This window comes from Myxine glutinosa, chromosome 8 (assembly GCF_964187855.1).
Source record: "Myxine glutinosa chromosome 8, kmMyxGlut1.1, whole genome shotgun sequence".
Lineage (NCBI taxonomy): Eukaryota > Metazoa > Chordata > Myxini > Myxiniformes > Myxinidae > Myxine > Myxine glutinosa.
In genome coordinates this window covers 67,859,346-67,875,832 of record NC_136268.1, presented here as the reverse complement: position 1 = coordinate 67,875,832, position 16,487 = coordinate 67,859,346, and the positions used below count along the sequence as shown (strand labels likewise).

The 16,487-nt window shown below is 48.9% G+C and overlaps 1 protein-coding gene across 4 annotated transcripts in view; it reads left to right on the top strand.

Annotated features, from left to right (window-relative positions):
- Window positions 1–16,487, top strand: part of EPPK1 (epiplakin 1) — a 263,841-nt gene that overhangs the window by 209,355 nt on the left and 37,999 nt on the right. For all 4 annotated transcript variants that reach the window (XM_068124604.2, XM_078783359.1, XM_078783361.1 and 1 more), the window contains one exon: window positions 83–208. In XM_068124604.2, coding sequence (XP_067980705.2) covers window positions 83–208 — 126 coding nt within the window. The remainder of the gene's footprint in view (window positions 1–82; window positions 209–16,487) is intronic.

Genomic DNA, 16,487 nt, shown 5'->3' with positions numbered 1-16,487 from the left:
GGATATGAAGTAATATATTTTGCCAAAGCTGTGACATTGTGATGGATGCTTGGTAATGAAACTGCTTCTGCTCCCTTTGTAGTTCTTCACCGACGCTAATGAGCTGGAAAAGCAGAGTGAAAGAGTTCAAGATTCCTTGAATAAAAAGTACAAGTGTAACAAATCCATGGAGCCAGCTTGCCTGGAAAAGCTGCTGAATGACAACACTGTGAGTTAAGGAATTGCTAAGGAAACTAGAACATCACATGGCAGAGTGCATACATACATATGCCAGGCTGAACAGTTTACGTTTTGTATCCGACTGAAAGGACGGATACGGATTTTTTTTTTTTTTTGTATACAAGATCGAGGCTCGTGAATGAGCTAACATTAATCACACAAAAAGTCAAACCGACACATAAAACATATAATAAGGGGAGCGGTAGACAAGATGGGGAGAGATGGGGAAGGACACAAACACAACATTTGAGAGCAGGGACATCGAGAGATCTGTGGGAGGGAGAGGGCTTGGGGGGAGGTGGGAGAGATATAAAATATATGGACACTGCAAGGACTTCCAGGAAAGAAGTTGGAATTTCAAAAAAGTGGACCTGGGGTGAATTAGCGGGGGTAGAAAAGATCAAGGTTTTAGATGGGGGAAGATAAGAGATGGTGGTGAACAGCTGTTTTAAAGACCTGGAGGGTGGAGTGGGATTGAAGAGGGTGGGGGAGTTTGTTCCAGAGGCGGGAGAAATGGGGAATGAAGGAGTGAAGGTGAGCAGAGAGTCTAGATTTTGGCAGTTTAACCACAAGAGGGTTGCTGGCAGATCTTGTGCGACCTGTAGGAATATTTGGGGGACAGAGCCCAGATAGAGCTGGAGGAGCAAGGCCGGAGAGGAATCGGTAGAAGACAGAAAGACCACCAACCTGCCTGCGGTGAGTAATGGAGAGGCCCTCGGAGTTATCTTCATCGCGGGTGATTCCAATGATTCTGAAAGCTTTGGTTTCAACACCGTGAAGCCGAGCTAGGTGTGAGGCAGGAGCACCGGCCCAGAGGGGACAACAGAATTCCATTGAGCTGGCGATGAAAGCCTTGTATGTGGTGAGGAGCTCAGGTGTGCCAAGGAAGGACTTCGCACGACAGAGGATGCCCAGTCAGCGACTGGCTTTGGAGGCCAGCTTGGAAATGTGGTTTTCCCAGGAAAGATCATGGCAGATAGTGAGACCCAAAAGCTTGAGCGACAGAACTTCTTGGAGAGGCTGTTGAGAATGTAGATGGGAGGGTTGTCCAGACAGTCTTTTCGGAGAGACATAGTAAGAGTGCGAGATTTGTCAGGATTGAAAGGCATGTTCCACTTGTTTGACCAGTCTGTGATTTTGTCCAGGTCTGCATAGAGTGAGGAGGCTGCAGACTGCCGAACTGAGGGATAAGGAATGGAGCGGCAGAGAGTGGAGTCATCAGCAAAGAAATAGAGAGGATTTTCCAGAGAGTCAGAGAGATCATTGATGAAGACCAGAAAAAGCACAGGGCCCAGAACACTGCCTTGGGGAACTCCAGCCTGAACAGGAAGAGGAGATGAGAAAAACCCATTCAGGGCCACACGTTGACTACAACTAGAGAGGAAGTCCGCCAGCCCTGCATGGAGATTTCCATGAATACCATAGGAGGAGAGTTTCGTGAGCAGAGTGGGGTGCCAGACCGTATCGAAGGCACATGATATGTCAAGGGAGACGGCTCTGATTTCCTGTTTGGCATTGAGGACCTCCATCCATTGGAGAAGAGGAAGGATTTGATATCCAAAGCAATGATGGATTCCATGACTTTGCTGATAATTGGGAGCAGGCTGATTGGTCTGCAGTTGCAAAGATCTGTTTTGGCACATTTTTTGTGTAAAGCGGTAATGTTGGCTGATTTCCGGTAATGTTTGCTGATCCATATCTTCACCAAAATCGAATCGATTCATCCTTGTCACACACCCAACCTGTCCATCAAGTTTCATCCGAATTCCACAACTTTTTGAGATATCGTGCTATGTATCTTTTTCGCTCTATCTCTCAATGGTGAAAAATCACTGAAAAAATATAATATCCGTATCCGGATCTTCACCAAAATCGAATCAATTCTGCCTTGTCACACGCCAACTTGTCTATCAAATGTCATCCAGGTCCGTCCATATCCTTTTGAGATATCCTGCTCACAGACAGCCAGACAGACACAAACAGACAGGGGTGAAAACATAACCTCAGTCCACCTTCAGTGGCGGAGGTAAACATGACCTCCATCCACCTTCAGTGGTGGAAGTAATTACACAAATGTGTTTACAATTTTGAATTTATTTCTCTTTTTCCATTTTTTAGTTCACTGAGGACAGATTGAAACTACAGCTGGACATCAATTAGTGACATCCTCATGCATGTAATTCTTTCAACAGCATTTCCACTTTCCAACCAACTGATATAATTAATTAAACATCTAGCGAATGTGCATCATTGCATCATAACAGAGAGGTAGTTCTTGAGCTGAGATAATAGGAAGACTAATATAATTTTATAAATTTTCACACCAGAATCAGTGGTGTAATGGTTAGGGCGTCTGCTCCGAGTCTCGGAGGTCGGCGGTTCAAATCACACCAAAGACTGTTATATTGGTAAGTGCTGCTTCCTTGGTGAACACTCCGCATTTACAAAGGAAAGAGCATGGACAACCATAGGTTGCCAGGGCAGACTAGATGGGCCTTATGGCCTCCTTATGTGTTGAAGTTCCTTGTTCGGGAACTTATATTACAAGTTGTGACAAAACAAACAGCATTTTAATAAATTAATATGTACACCTTTGTGAAGACGGGTCCATGTGAGAATAGGAGGGAGCTCGAAGACTTTTAGAACACCGATCTATTGAGAGTGAGTGTGTAGAAAGTCATTTTCATTGGCCTCTGCAGGAGTTACAAGTCCAAAAGGTGAACCAATCCTATGATCAGGAAAAGAGAAAGTAAATGTTACTGGTTCGACTCCATACCCTGTACTAACATGCATTTTGTCAATTGGTCTTCTAGGCAATGGATCCCTCAAGATATGGTATTTAAAGTTCATAATGGAAACTCTCTCACACACACACATATATATATATATATACACACACACACACACATATATATATATATATATATATATATATATATATATATATATATATATATATATATATATATACTGTATATATATACTGAAACGCAAAAGAAACTTACCACCTTTGAAACCTTTAAATATCAACAATAACACTGCGTGTAGTAAATGTGTGAACTTATTTGTGGACAATAGTGTCCTCGCTGTCAGACAAAACGGTCACGGATGGTCACTTGAACCTTCAATGGTCACTTCATAGCACAGCTGTTGAACAGCCGTTTTGACTGTCAGTGATTAGCCAAGGGGTACGGGATGATTTTAATGAGCTGCACGTGATGTCTTGATATTGGCTTTAAAAAGGCCAGTGCAAAATGGGCATTTTGACCCAAAAATTTGACCATTTTGACCATTTTGACCAACTTCAAAAAGACCGAAAATGCAAAAGAAATTTACCACTTGTTTGAAATGTAATAAAATTGTAACAGTTCAAAATAAAACAAACCAACAATTGCTAATTGAAACATTGGCATTTTATTGATGACATGTCAAGTTTTTGACCAAGATACACCATCTCATCAGTTTGTTCTACAGTACAGAACAGCACAGGGTGCAATGTCAGTCCCCTTTCAATAGCGTGTATGGCCACCATTGTTTTGGATACAGGCAGTGCATCGTCGGCGTATACTGCCTACCAGTCTTTGGATGGATTGCTGCTGGATTCTGTCCCACTCAGTCCTCAATGTCTGAAGCAGCTCTGCCCGTGTCCTGGCCCTGCCAACTACGCGTCTCCCAAGCTCATCCCACAGGTGCTCTATGGGATTCAGGTCAGGGGAGAGCGCAGGCCACTGCATGGTGTTGATGTTCTCGCCTTGGAGAAATGCAGTGGTAAAGCGAGCAGCATGGGGACGAGCGTTGTCATGCTGAAAGGTTCTCAGTTCTGGGTGGTCGAGCAGGAATGGCAGCAGATGAGGTCGCAGGATGTTATCCACATACCGCTGGGCGTTAAGATTCCCATCCACAACCACCAGTGGCGTCCTGTACCGGCCTGATATGGCTGCCCACACCATCACACTTGGGCCACCCCACCTGTTGGCTTGACGCACGCAACAATCGGCATATCGCTCGCCAGTTCTTCTCCAGACACACTCACGGCTCACGCCCATCAGGACTGTCCACACAGAACCTTGACTCATCGCTGAAAGCGACCTCGTTCCACTGCGCCAAGGTCCACCGCTGATGCTGCTGGCACCATCTCTGACGGTTGCGGCGATGGGCAGCCGTCATCACGGGGCCTCTGTATGGTCTTCTGGCAGTCAGACCATAGTCATGCAGTCGTCTTCGTGCAGTATCATTGGAGATCCGTGGGTTTGCACGCCCCGGAGTTTCTGCCACAGTGCGGGATGCTGGACGGAATCGATCCCGCAGGTGACTTCAGACCATCTGCCTGTCCTGCCTTGCAGTGGTGACTCTTGGCCTCCCTGATCGAGGTCTGTCATCTGCAGAGTTGTGGAGGGTGTCTCTGTCCACCAGGGCCGATATCATCTGGTGTGAACAGCCAAGGCGACGTGCCACCTCACGGTAGCTCAGTCCACCTTGCAGCATGCCCAGGGCACGCTGCCGTTGATCCCTTGACAATCGTGGCATGTTGATTGAAATGCCCATTTTGCAGTGGCCTTTTTAAAGCCAATATCAAGACATCACGTGCAGCTCATTAAAATCATCCCGTACCCCTTGGCTAATCACTGACAGTCAAAACGGCTGTTCAACAGCTGTGCTAGGAAGTGACCATTGAAGGTTCAAGTGACCATCCGTGACCGTTTTGTCTGACAGTGAGGACACTATTGTCCACAAATAAGTTCACACATTTACTATACGCAGTGTTATTGTTGATATTTAAAGGTTTCAAAGGTGGTAAGTTTCTTTTGTGTTTTCGGTCTTTTTGAAGTTGGTCAAAATGGTCAAATTTTTCGGTCAAAATGCCCATTTTGCACTGGCCTTTTTAAAGCCAATATCAAGACATCACGTGCAGCTCATTAAAATCATCCCGTACCCCTTGGCTAATCACTGACAGTCAAAACGGCTGTTCAACAGCTGTGCTAGGAAGTGACCATTGAAGGTTCAAGTGACCATCCGTGACCGTTTTGTCTGACAGTGAGGACACTATTGTCCACAAATAAGTTCACACATTTACTATACGCAGTGTTATTGTTGATATTTAAAGGTTTCAAAGGTGGTAAGTTTCTTTTGTGTTTTCGGTCTTTTTGAAGTTGGTCAAAATGGTCAAATTTTTCGGTCAAAATGCCCATTTTGCACTGGCCTTTTTAAAGCCAATATCAAGACATCACGTGCAGCTCATTAAAATCATCCCGTACCTCTTGGCTAATCACTGACAGTCAAAACGGCTGTTCAACAGCTGTGCTATGAAGTGACCATTGAAGGTTCAAGTGACAATCCGTGACCGTTTTGTCTGACAGTGAGGACACTATTGTCCACAAATAAGTTCACACATTTACTACACGCAGTGTTATTGTTGATATTTAAAGGTTTCAAAGGTGGTAAGTTTCTTTTGCGTTTCAGTATATATATATATAATAATAATTCATTTATTTTGTACAGCGCTTTTCAAGAAGCCCAAAGGCGCTTTGACAGAGTGGAAAACATAATGCATAACAATACATGAAAACAACACATTAAAACAACAATTGCAAAAAGACAAGAATCAATAGGGAAATATTTAAAGCAAAAGGAGGGAGAAGGAGAAGAGATAGTCAGGGGTTAAATGCTGTGGGTTGAATGTTGAATGCAGTGTTGAACAGGTGGGTCTTTAGTGATGTTTTGAATGTGGTGAGTGAGGAGGAGTCTCTGATGGTGTGAGGTAGTGAGTTCCAGAGGGTGGGAGCAGCGATGGAGAAGGCCCTGTCCCCCCAGGATCTGAATTTGGTCCGGATGGAGGGGGTCAGGCGGTTGGTACCAGCAGAGCGGAGGTTGCGGGTGGGAGTGTGTCTGGAGAGGAGGTGATATATATATATATATATATATATATATATAAAATCAACGAACATAACAGCGTGACGAGCGCTGTCCCGATCTCCTGTGGACCGAAGTCCTAGACCAAAGCGTCACCTCCAACCCAAAGGGTCTTCTGGAGGCCTCAGCCCGGCCACTCTGTCAACAGACAGAGATTTATTCATTGGTCCCCATTGGCTAAACATCAAGCAGAGCCGCCAATCCAGATTTCGGACTTATTGACTGTTTTAGGGCCCCAGTCAAGGCCTGCCTTTTTTGCTTGTGAAAAAAGGTAAAAAGTCAAACATTTGAACAGCCTTGGACGTGCACCTTGACCCCATGGTCAAGGCACATCGTCAACAAGGCTGTCCCCATAACAATACACATGCGCCTCAACCCCGAGGGGGAAGCGCATGGTCATTCAAACGCATGCATCATGCCCACGAAGGGCCACAATGCATGGTCATACAATTGGGACCACTCCTCTTAATAGGAGTGAGACCCCTTAATCCACCGGCAGGGCATTACTCCTGCCAGGTCCGATTTGCATGCAGGTCTTTAAACCCCGTTTTAGGGCCCCGGGCAGGGCCTGCCTTTTTTACACGAAAAAAGGTAAAAAGTCAAACATTTGAACAGCCTTGGACGTGCACCTTGACCCCATGGTCAAGGCACATCGTCAACAAGGCTGTCCCCATAACAATACACATGCGCCTCAACCCCGAGGGGGAAGCGCATGGTCATTCAAACGCATGCATCATTGCCCCGAAGGGCCACAATGCATGGTCATACAATTGGGACCACTCCTCTTAATAGGAGTGAGACCCCTTAATCCACCGGCAGGGCATTACTCCTGCCAGGTCCGATTTGCATGCAGGTCTTTAAACCTGTATTGGGGGCCACAGGGAAGCCCTGCCTTTTTTACTATGAAAAAAGGTAAAAAGTCAAACATTTGAACAGCCTTGGACGTGCACCTTGACCCCATGGTCAAGGCACAACGTCAACAAGGCTGTCCCCATAACAATACACATGCGCCTCAACCCCGAGGGGGAAGCGCATGGTCATTCAAACGCATGCATCATGCCCCCCGAAGGGCCACAATGCATGGTCATACAGTTGGGACCACTCCTCTTAATAGGAGTGAGACCCCTTAATCCACCGGCAGGGTATTACTCCTGCCAGGTCCAATTTGCATGCAGGCTTGATCGTTTAGGGCCTGACCGAAGGCCTGCCTTTTTTACAAGAAAAAAGGTAAAAATTCAAACATTTGAACAGCCTCGGACGTGCACCTTGACCCCATGGTCAAGGCACAGCGTCAACAAGGCTGTCCCCAAAACAATACACATGCGCCTCAACCCCGAGGGGGAAGCACATGGTCATTCAAACGCATGCATCATGCCCCCGAAGGGCCACAATGCATGGTCATACAGTTGGGACCACTCCTCTTAATAGGAGTGAGACCCCTTAATCCACTGGCAGGGAATTACTCCTGCCAGGTCCGATTTCCATGCAGTACTTGCTCGATCGTTTAGGGCCTGACCGAAGGCCTGCCTTTTTTACAAGAAAAAAGGTAAAAATTCAAACATTTGAACAGCCTTGGACGTGCACCTTGACCCCATGGTCAAGGCACATCGTCAACAAGGCTGTCCCCATTACAATACACATGCGCCTCAACCCCGAGGGGGAAGCGCATGGTCATTCAAACGCATGCATCATGCCCCCCGAAGGGCCACAATGCATGGTCATACTGGTGGGACCACTCCTCTTAATAGGAGTGAGACCCCTTAATCCACTGGCAGGGAATTACTCCTGCCAGGTCCGATTTCCATGCAGTACTTGCTCGACGTTTAGGGCCCGCACGAGAAGGCCTGCCTTTTTTGCACTGAAAAAAGGTAAAAAGTCAAACATTTGAACAGCCTTGGACGTGCACCTTGACCCCATGGTCAAGGCACATCGTCAACAAGGCTGTCCCCATAACAATACACATGCGCCTCAACCCCGAGGGGGAAGCGCATGGTCATTCAAACGCATGCATCATGCCCCCCGAAGGGCCACAATGCATGGTCATACAATTGGGACCACTCCTCTTAATAGGAGTGAGACCCCTTAATCCACCGGCAGGGAATTACTCCTGCCAGGTCCGATTTCCATGCAGTTTTTCGCGTCCGTTTTAGGGCCCCGGACAGGGCCTGCCTTTTTTACAAGAAAAAAGGTAAAAAGTCAAACATTTGAACAGCCTTGGACGTGCACCTTGACCCCATGGTCAAGGCACATCGTCAACAAGGCTGTCCCCATAACAATACACATGCGCCTCAACCCCGAGGGGGAAGCGCATGGTCATTCAAACGCATGCATCATGCCCCCGAAGGGCCACAATGCATGGTCATACAGGTGGGACCACTCCTCTTAATAGGAGTGAGACCCCTTAATCCACCGGCAGGGAATTACTCCTGCCAGGTCCGATTTCCATGCAGTTTTTCGCGTCCGTTTTAGGGCCCCGGACAGGGCCTGCCTTTTTTACAAGAAAAAAGGTAAAAAGTCAAACATTTGAACAGCCTTGGACGTGCACCTTGACCCCATGGTCAAGGCACATCGTCAACAAGGCTGTCCCCATAACAATACACATGCGCCTCAACCCCGAGGGGGAAGCGCATGGTCATTCAAACGCATGCATCATGCCCCCCGAAGGGCCACAATGCATGGTCATACAATTGGGACCACTCCTCTTAATAGGAGTGAGACCCCTTAATCCACCGGCAGGGCATTACTCCTGCCAGGTCCGATTTGCATGCAGTTTTTCGCGTCCGTTTTAGGGCCCCGGACAGGGCCTGCCTTTTTTACAAAGAAAAAAGGTAAAAAGTCAAACATTTGAACAGCCTTGGACGTGCACCTTGACCCCATGGTCAAGGCACATCATCAACAAGGCTGTCCCCATAACAATACACATGCGCCTCAACCCCGAGGGGGAAGCGCATGGTCATTCAAACGCATGCATCATGCCCCCCGAAGGGCCACAATGCATGGTCATACAATTGGGACCACTCCTCTTAATAGGAGTGAGACCCCTTAATCCACCGGCAGGGCATTACTCCTGCCAGGTCCGATTTGCATGCAGTTTTCGCGTGTGTTTAGGGCCCACACGGAAGGCCTGCCTTTTTTACAAGAAAAAAGGTAAAAATTCAAACATTTGAACAGCCTTGGACGTGCACCTTGACCCCATGGTCAAGGCACATCGTCAACAAGGCTGTCCCCATTACAATACACATGCGCCTCAACCCCGAGGGGGAAACGCATGGTCATTCAAAACGCATGCATCATGCCCCCAGAGGGCCACAATGCATGGTCATACTGGTGGGACCACTCCTCTTAATAGGAGTGAGACCCCTTAATCCACTGGCAGGGAATTACTCCTGCCAGGTCCGATTTGCATGCAGTACTTGTTTCTGTATTGGGGGCCACAGGGAAGCCCTGCCTTTTTTACTATGAAAAAAGGTAAAAAGTCAAACATTTGAACAGCCTTGGACGTGCACCTTGACCCCATGGTCAAGGCACAACGTCAACAAGGCTGTCCCAATAACAATACACATGCGCCTCAACCCCGAGGGGGAAACGCATGGTCATTCAAACGCATGCATCATGCCCCCCCGAAGGGCCACAATGCATGGTCATACAGTTGGGACCACTCCTCTTAATAGGAGTGAGACCCCTTAATCCACCGGCAGGGTATTACTCCTGCCAGGTCCGATTTGCATGCAATGCTTGATTGTGCATTTAGGGCCCGCGCGAAGGCCTGCCTTTTTTGCAGTGAAAAAAGGTAAAAACTCAAACATTTGAACAGCCTTGGACGTGCACCTTGACCCCATGGTCAAGGCACATCGTCAACAAGGCTGTCCCCAAAACAATACACATGCGCCTCAACCCCGAGGGGGAAGCACATGGTCATTCAAACGCATGCATCATGCCCCCGAAGGGCCACAATGCATGGTCATACAGGTGGGACCACTCCTCTTAATAGGAGTGAGACCCCTTAATCCACCGGCAGGGCATTACTCCTGCCAGGTCCGATTTGCATGCAGTTTTTGCCAAGCGTTTAGGGCCCGCCCGGAAGGCCTGCCTTTTTTACATGAAAAAAGGTAAAAAGTCAAACATTTGAACAGCCTTGGACGTGCACCTTGACCCCATGGTCAAGGCACATCGTCAACAAGGCTGTCCCCATTACAATACACATGCGCCTCAACCCCGAGGGGGAAACGCATGGTCATTCAAAACGCATGCATCATGCCCCCAAAGGGCCACAATGCATGGTCATACTGGTGGGACCACTCCTCTTAATAGGAGTGAGACCCCTTAATCCACTGGCAGGGAATTACTCCTGCCAGGTCCGATTTCCATGCAGTTCTTGTTCAACTGGTTTAGGGCCGCAGTCAGGGCCTGCCTTTTTTACGTGTGAAAAAAGGTAAAAAGTCCAAACATTTGAACAGCCTCGGACGTGCACCTTGACCCCATGGCCAAGACACAACGTCAACAAGGCTGTCCCCATAACAATACACATGCGCCTCAACCCCGAGGGGGAAGCACATGGTCATTCAAACGCATGCATCATGCCCCCGAAGGGCCACAATGCATGGTCATACAGTTGGGACCACTCCTCTTAATAGGAGTAAGACCCCTTAATCCACCAGCAGGGCATTACTCCTGCCAGGTCCGATTTGCATGCAGTTTTTGCCAACTGGTTTAGGGCCGCAGTCAGGGCCTGCCTTTTTTACGTGTGAAAAAAGGTAAAAAGTCCAAACATTTGAACAGCCTCGGACGTGCACCTTGACCCCATGGCCAAGGCACATCGTCAACAAGGCTGTCCCCAAAACAATACACATGCGCCTCAACCCCGAGGGGGAAGCACATGGTCATTCAAACGCATGCATCATGCCCCCGAAGGGCCACAATGCATGGTCATACAGGTGGGGACCACTCCTCTTAATAGGAGTGAGACCCCTTAATCCACCGGCAGGGCATTACTCCTGCCAGGTCCGATTTGCATGCAGTTTTTGCCAACTGGTTTAGGGCCACAGTCAGGGCCTGCCTTTTTTACGTGTGAAAAAAGGTAAAAATTCAAACATTTGAACAGCCTTGGACGTGCACCTTGACCCCATGGTCAAGGCACATCGTCAACAAGGCTGTCCCCAAAACAATACACATGCGCCTCAACCCCGAGGGGGAAGCGCATGGTCATTCAAACGCATGCATCATGCCCCCCAAAGGGCCACAATGCATGGTCATACAGGTGGGACCACTCCTCTTAATAGGAGTGAGACCCCTTAATCCACCGGCAGGGAATTACTCCTGCCAGGTCCGATTTCCATGCAGTTTTTGCCAACTGGTTTAGGGCCACAGTCAGGGCCTGCCTTTTTTACGTGTGAAAAAAGGTAAAAATTCAAACATTTGAACAGCCTTGGACGTGCACCTTGACCCCATGGTCAAGGCACATCGTCAACAAGGCTGTCCCCAAAACAATACACATGCGCCTCAACCCCGAGGGGGAAGCGCATGGTCATTCAAACGCATGCATCATGCCCCCCAAAGGGCCACAATGCATGGTCATACAGGTGGGACCACTCCTCTTAATAGGAGTGAGACCCCTTAATCCACCGGCAGGGAATTACTCCTGCCAGGTCCGATTTCCATGCAGTTTTTGCCAACGCCACAGGGCGGCACACTGCGAAAAATCTAACCAATGAGGACCAAAATCGTCTATTAAGATGATCAAGGCACCTCCTAGCTTTAATGGGTGAGCACCAGCCACGAATTATGTCTCACACGGTAAATACCGCATAACCCGCAAGGAAACCAACAGCCTGTCTGCCACACAGACCATCGTTCCCACCAGTGCAAACCAAACCAGGGGGTGCGGTGCGATCGGCGGGGGTGCAGTACGATCCCCCTGGTTTTGGTTTGCACTGGTGGGAACGATGGTCTGTGTGGCAGACAGGCTGTTGGTTCCTTGCGGGTTATGCGGTATTTACCGTGTGAGACATAATTCGTGGCTGGTGCTCACCATTAAAGCTAGGAGGTGCCTTGATCATCTTAATAGACGATTTTGGTCCTCATTGGTTAGATTTTTCGCAGTGTGCCGCCCTGTGCGTAGAACTGCATGCAAATCGGACCTGGCAGGAGTAATGCCCTGCCGGTGGATTAAGGGGTCTCACTCCTATTAAGAGGAGTGGTCCCCAACTGTATGACCATGCATTGTGGCCCTTTGGGGGCATGATGCATGCGTTTTGAATGACCATGCGTTTCCCCCTCGGGGTTGAGGCGCATGTGTATTGTTATGGGGACAGCCTTGTTGACGATGTGCCTTGACCATGGGGTCAAGGTGCACGTCCAAGGCTGTTCAAATGTTTGACTTTTTACCTTTTTTCTTGTAAAAAAGGCAGGCTTCCCTGTGGCCCCCAATACAGGTAAATAAAACTGCATGCAAATCGGACCTGGCAGGAGTAATGCCCTGCCGGTGGATAAGGGGTCTCACTCCTATTAAGAGGAGTGGTCCCCAACTGTATGACCATGCATTGTGGCCCTTTGGGGGGCATGATGCATGCGTTTGAATGACCATGCGTTTCCCCTCGGGGTTGAGGCGCATGTGTATTGTTATGGGACAGCCTTGTTGACGATGTGCCTTGACCATGGGGTCAAGGTGCACGTCCAAGGCTGTTCAAATGTTTGACTTTTTACCTTTTTTCTTGTAAAAAAGGCAGGGCTTCCCTGTGGCCCCCAATACAGGTAAATAAAACTGCATGCAAATCGGACCTGGCAGGAGTAATGCCCTGCCGGTGGATTAAGGGGTCTCACTCCTATTAAGAGGAGTGGTCCCAACTGTATGACCATGCATTGTGGCCCTTTGGGGGGCATGATGCATGCGTTTGAATGACCATGCGTTTCCCCCTCGGGGTTGAGGCGCATGTGTATTGTTATGGGGACAGCCTTGTTGACGATGTGCCTTGACCATGGGGTCAAGGTGCACGTCCAAGGCTGTTCAAATGTTTGACTTTTTACCTTTTTTCTTGTAAAAAAGGCAGGGCTTCCCTGTGGCCCCCAATACAGGTAAATAAAACTGCATGCAAATCGGACCTGGCAGGAGTAATGCCCTGCCGGTGGATTAAGGGGGGTCTCACTCCTATTAAGAGGAGTGGTCCCACCTGTATGACCATGCATTGTGGCCCTCTGGGGGCATGATGCATGTGTTTGAATGACCATGCGTTTCCCCCTCGGGGTTGAGGCGCATGTGTATTGTTATGGGGACAGCCTTGTTGACGATGTGCCTTGACCATGGGGTCAAGGTGCACGTCCAAGGCTGTTCAAATGTTTGACTTTTTACCTTTTTTCTTGTAAAAAAGGCAGGGCTTCCCTGTGGCCCCCAATACAGGACAAATAACTGCATGCAAATCGGACCTGGCAGGAGTAATTCCCTGCCGGTGGATTAAGGGGTCTCACTCCTATTAAGAGGAGTGGTCCCAATTGTATGACCATGCATTGTGGCCCTTCGGGGGGCATGATGCATGCGTTTGAATGACCATGCGCTTCCCCTTCGGGGTTGAGGCGCATGTGTATTGTTATGGGGACAGCCTTGTTGACGATGTGCCTTGACCATGGGGTCAAGGTGCACGTCCAAGGCTGTTCAAATGTTTGACTTTTTACCTTTTTTCTTTGTAAAAAAGGCAGGCCCTGTCCGGGGCCCTAAAACGGACGCGAAAAACTGCATGGAAATCGGACCTGGCAGGAGTAATTCCCTGCCGGTGGATTAAGGGGTCTCACTCCTATTAAGAGGAGTGGTCCCACCTGTATGACCATGCATTGTGGCCCTTCGGGGGCATGATGCATGCGTTTGAATGACCATGCGCTTCCCCCTCGGGGTTGAGGCGCATGTGTATTGTTATGGGGACAGCCTTGTTGACGATGTGCCTTGACCATGGGGTCAAGGTGCACGTCCAAGGCTGTTCAAATGTTTGACTTTTTACCTTTTTTCTTTGTAAAAAAGGCAGGCCCTGTCCGGGGCCCTAAAACGGGCGTTGGCAAAAACTGCATGCAAATCTGACCTGGCAGGAGTAATTCCCTGCCGGTGGATTAAGGGGTCTCACTCCTATTAAGAGGAGTGGTCCCACCTGTATGACCATGCATTGTGGCCCTTTGGGGGGCATGATGCATGCGTTTGAATGACCATGCGCTTCCCCCTCGGGGTTGAGGCGCATGTGTATTGTTTTGGGGACAGCCTTGTTGACGATGTGCCTTGACCATGGGGTCAAGGTGCACGTCCAAGGCTGTTCAAATGTTTGACTTTTTACCTTTTTTCAGTGTAAAAAAGGCTGGCCTTTTTTGAGCGGGCCCTAAACGTTTAAAGACCTGCATGCAAATCGGACCTGGCAGGAGTAATTCCCTGCCGGTGGATTAAGGGGTCTCACTCCTATTAAGAGGAGTGGTCCCAACTGTATGACCATGCATTGTGGCCCTTCGGGGGGCATGATGCATGCGTTTGAATGACCATGCGCTTCCCCCTCGGGGTTGAGGCGCATGTGTATTGTTATGGGGACAGCCTTGTTGACGATGTGCCTTGACCATGGGGTCAAGGTGCACGTCCAAGGCTGTTCAAATGTTTGACTTTTTACCTTTTTTCAGTGTAAAAAAGGCTGGCCTTTTTTGAGCGGGCCCTAAACGTTTAAAGAACTGCATGCAAATCGGACCTGGCAGGAGTAATGCCCTGCCGGTGGATTAAGGGGTCTCACTCCTATTAAGAGGAGTGGTCCCAACTGTATGACCATGCATTGTGGCCCTTTGGGGGGCATGATGCATGCGTTTGAATGACCATGCGCTTCCCCCTCGGGGTAGAGGCGCATGTGTATTGTTATGGGGACAGCCTTGTTGACGTTGTGCCTTGACCATGGGGTCAAGGTGCACGTCCAAGGCTGTTCAAATGTTTGACTTTTTACCTTTTTTCTTTGTAAAAAAGGCAGGCCCTGTCCGGGGCCCTAAAACGGAAGCAAAGAACTGCATGCAAATCTGACCTGGCAGGAGTAATTCCCTGCCGGTGGATTAAGGGGTCTCACTCCTATTAAGAGGAGTGGTCCCACCTGTATGACCATGCATTGTGGCCCTTTGGGGGGCATGATGCATGCGTTTGAATGACCATGCGCTTCCCCCTCGGGGTTGAGGCGCATGTGTATTGTTATGGGGACAGCCTTGTTGACGTTGTGCCTTGACCATGGGGTCAAGGTGCACGTCCAAGGCTGTTCAAATGTTTGACTTTTTACCTTTTTTCAGTGTAAAAAAGGCTGGCCTTTTTCGTGCGGGCCCTAAACGCCAAAAAAACTGCATGCAAATCGGACCTGGCAGGAGTAATGCCCTGCCGGTGGATTAAGGGGTCTCACTCCTATTAAGAGGAGTGGTCCCACCTGTATGACCATGCATTGTGGCCCTTCGGGGGCATGATGCATGCGTTTGAATGACCATGCGCTTCCCCCTCGGGGTTGAGGCGCATGTGTATTGTTATGGGGACAGCCTTGTTGACGATGTGCCTTGACCATGGGGTCAGGGTGCACGTCCAAGGCTGTTCAAATGTTTGACTTTTTACCTTTTTTCTTTGTAAAAAAGGCAGGCCTTCTTGGTGGGCCCTAAATACCAAAAAAACTGCATGCAAATCGGACCTGGCAGGAGTAATGCCCTGCCGGTGGATTAAGGGGTCTCACTCCTATTAAGAGGAGTGGTCCCACCTGTATGACCATGCATTGTGGCCCTTCGGGGGCATGATGCATGCGTGTGAATGACCACGCGCTTCCCCCTCGGGGTTGAGGCGCATGTGTATTGTTATGGGGACAGCCTTGTTGACGATGTGCCTTGACCATGGGGTCAGGGTGCACGTCCAAGGCTGTTCAAATGTTTGACTTTTTACCTTTTTTCTTTGTAAAAAAGGCAGGCCTTCTTGGTGGGCCCTAAACACCAAAAAAACTGCATGCAAATCGGACCTGGCAGGAGTAATTCCCTGCCGGTGGATTAAGGGGTCTCACTCCTATTAAGAGGAGTGGTCCCACCTGTATGACCATGCATTGTGGCGCTTCGGGGGCATGATGCATGCGTTTGAATGACCATGCGCTTCCCCCTCGGGGTTGAGGCGCATGTGTATTGTTATGGGGACAGCCTTGTTGACGATGTGCCTTGACCATGGGGTCAAGGTGCACGTCCAAGGCTGTTCAAATGTTTGACTTTTTACCTTTTTTCTTTGTAAAAAAGGCAGGCCTTCTTGGTGGGCCCTAAAAGACAATCAAGTACTGCATGCAAATCGGACCTGGCAGGAGTAATACCCTGCCGGTGGATTAAGGGGTCTCACTCCTATTAAGAGG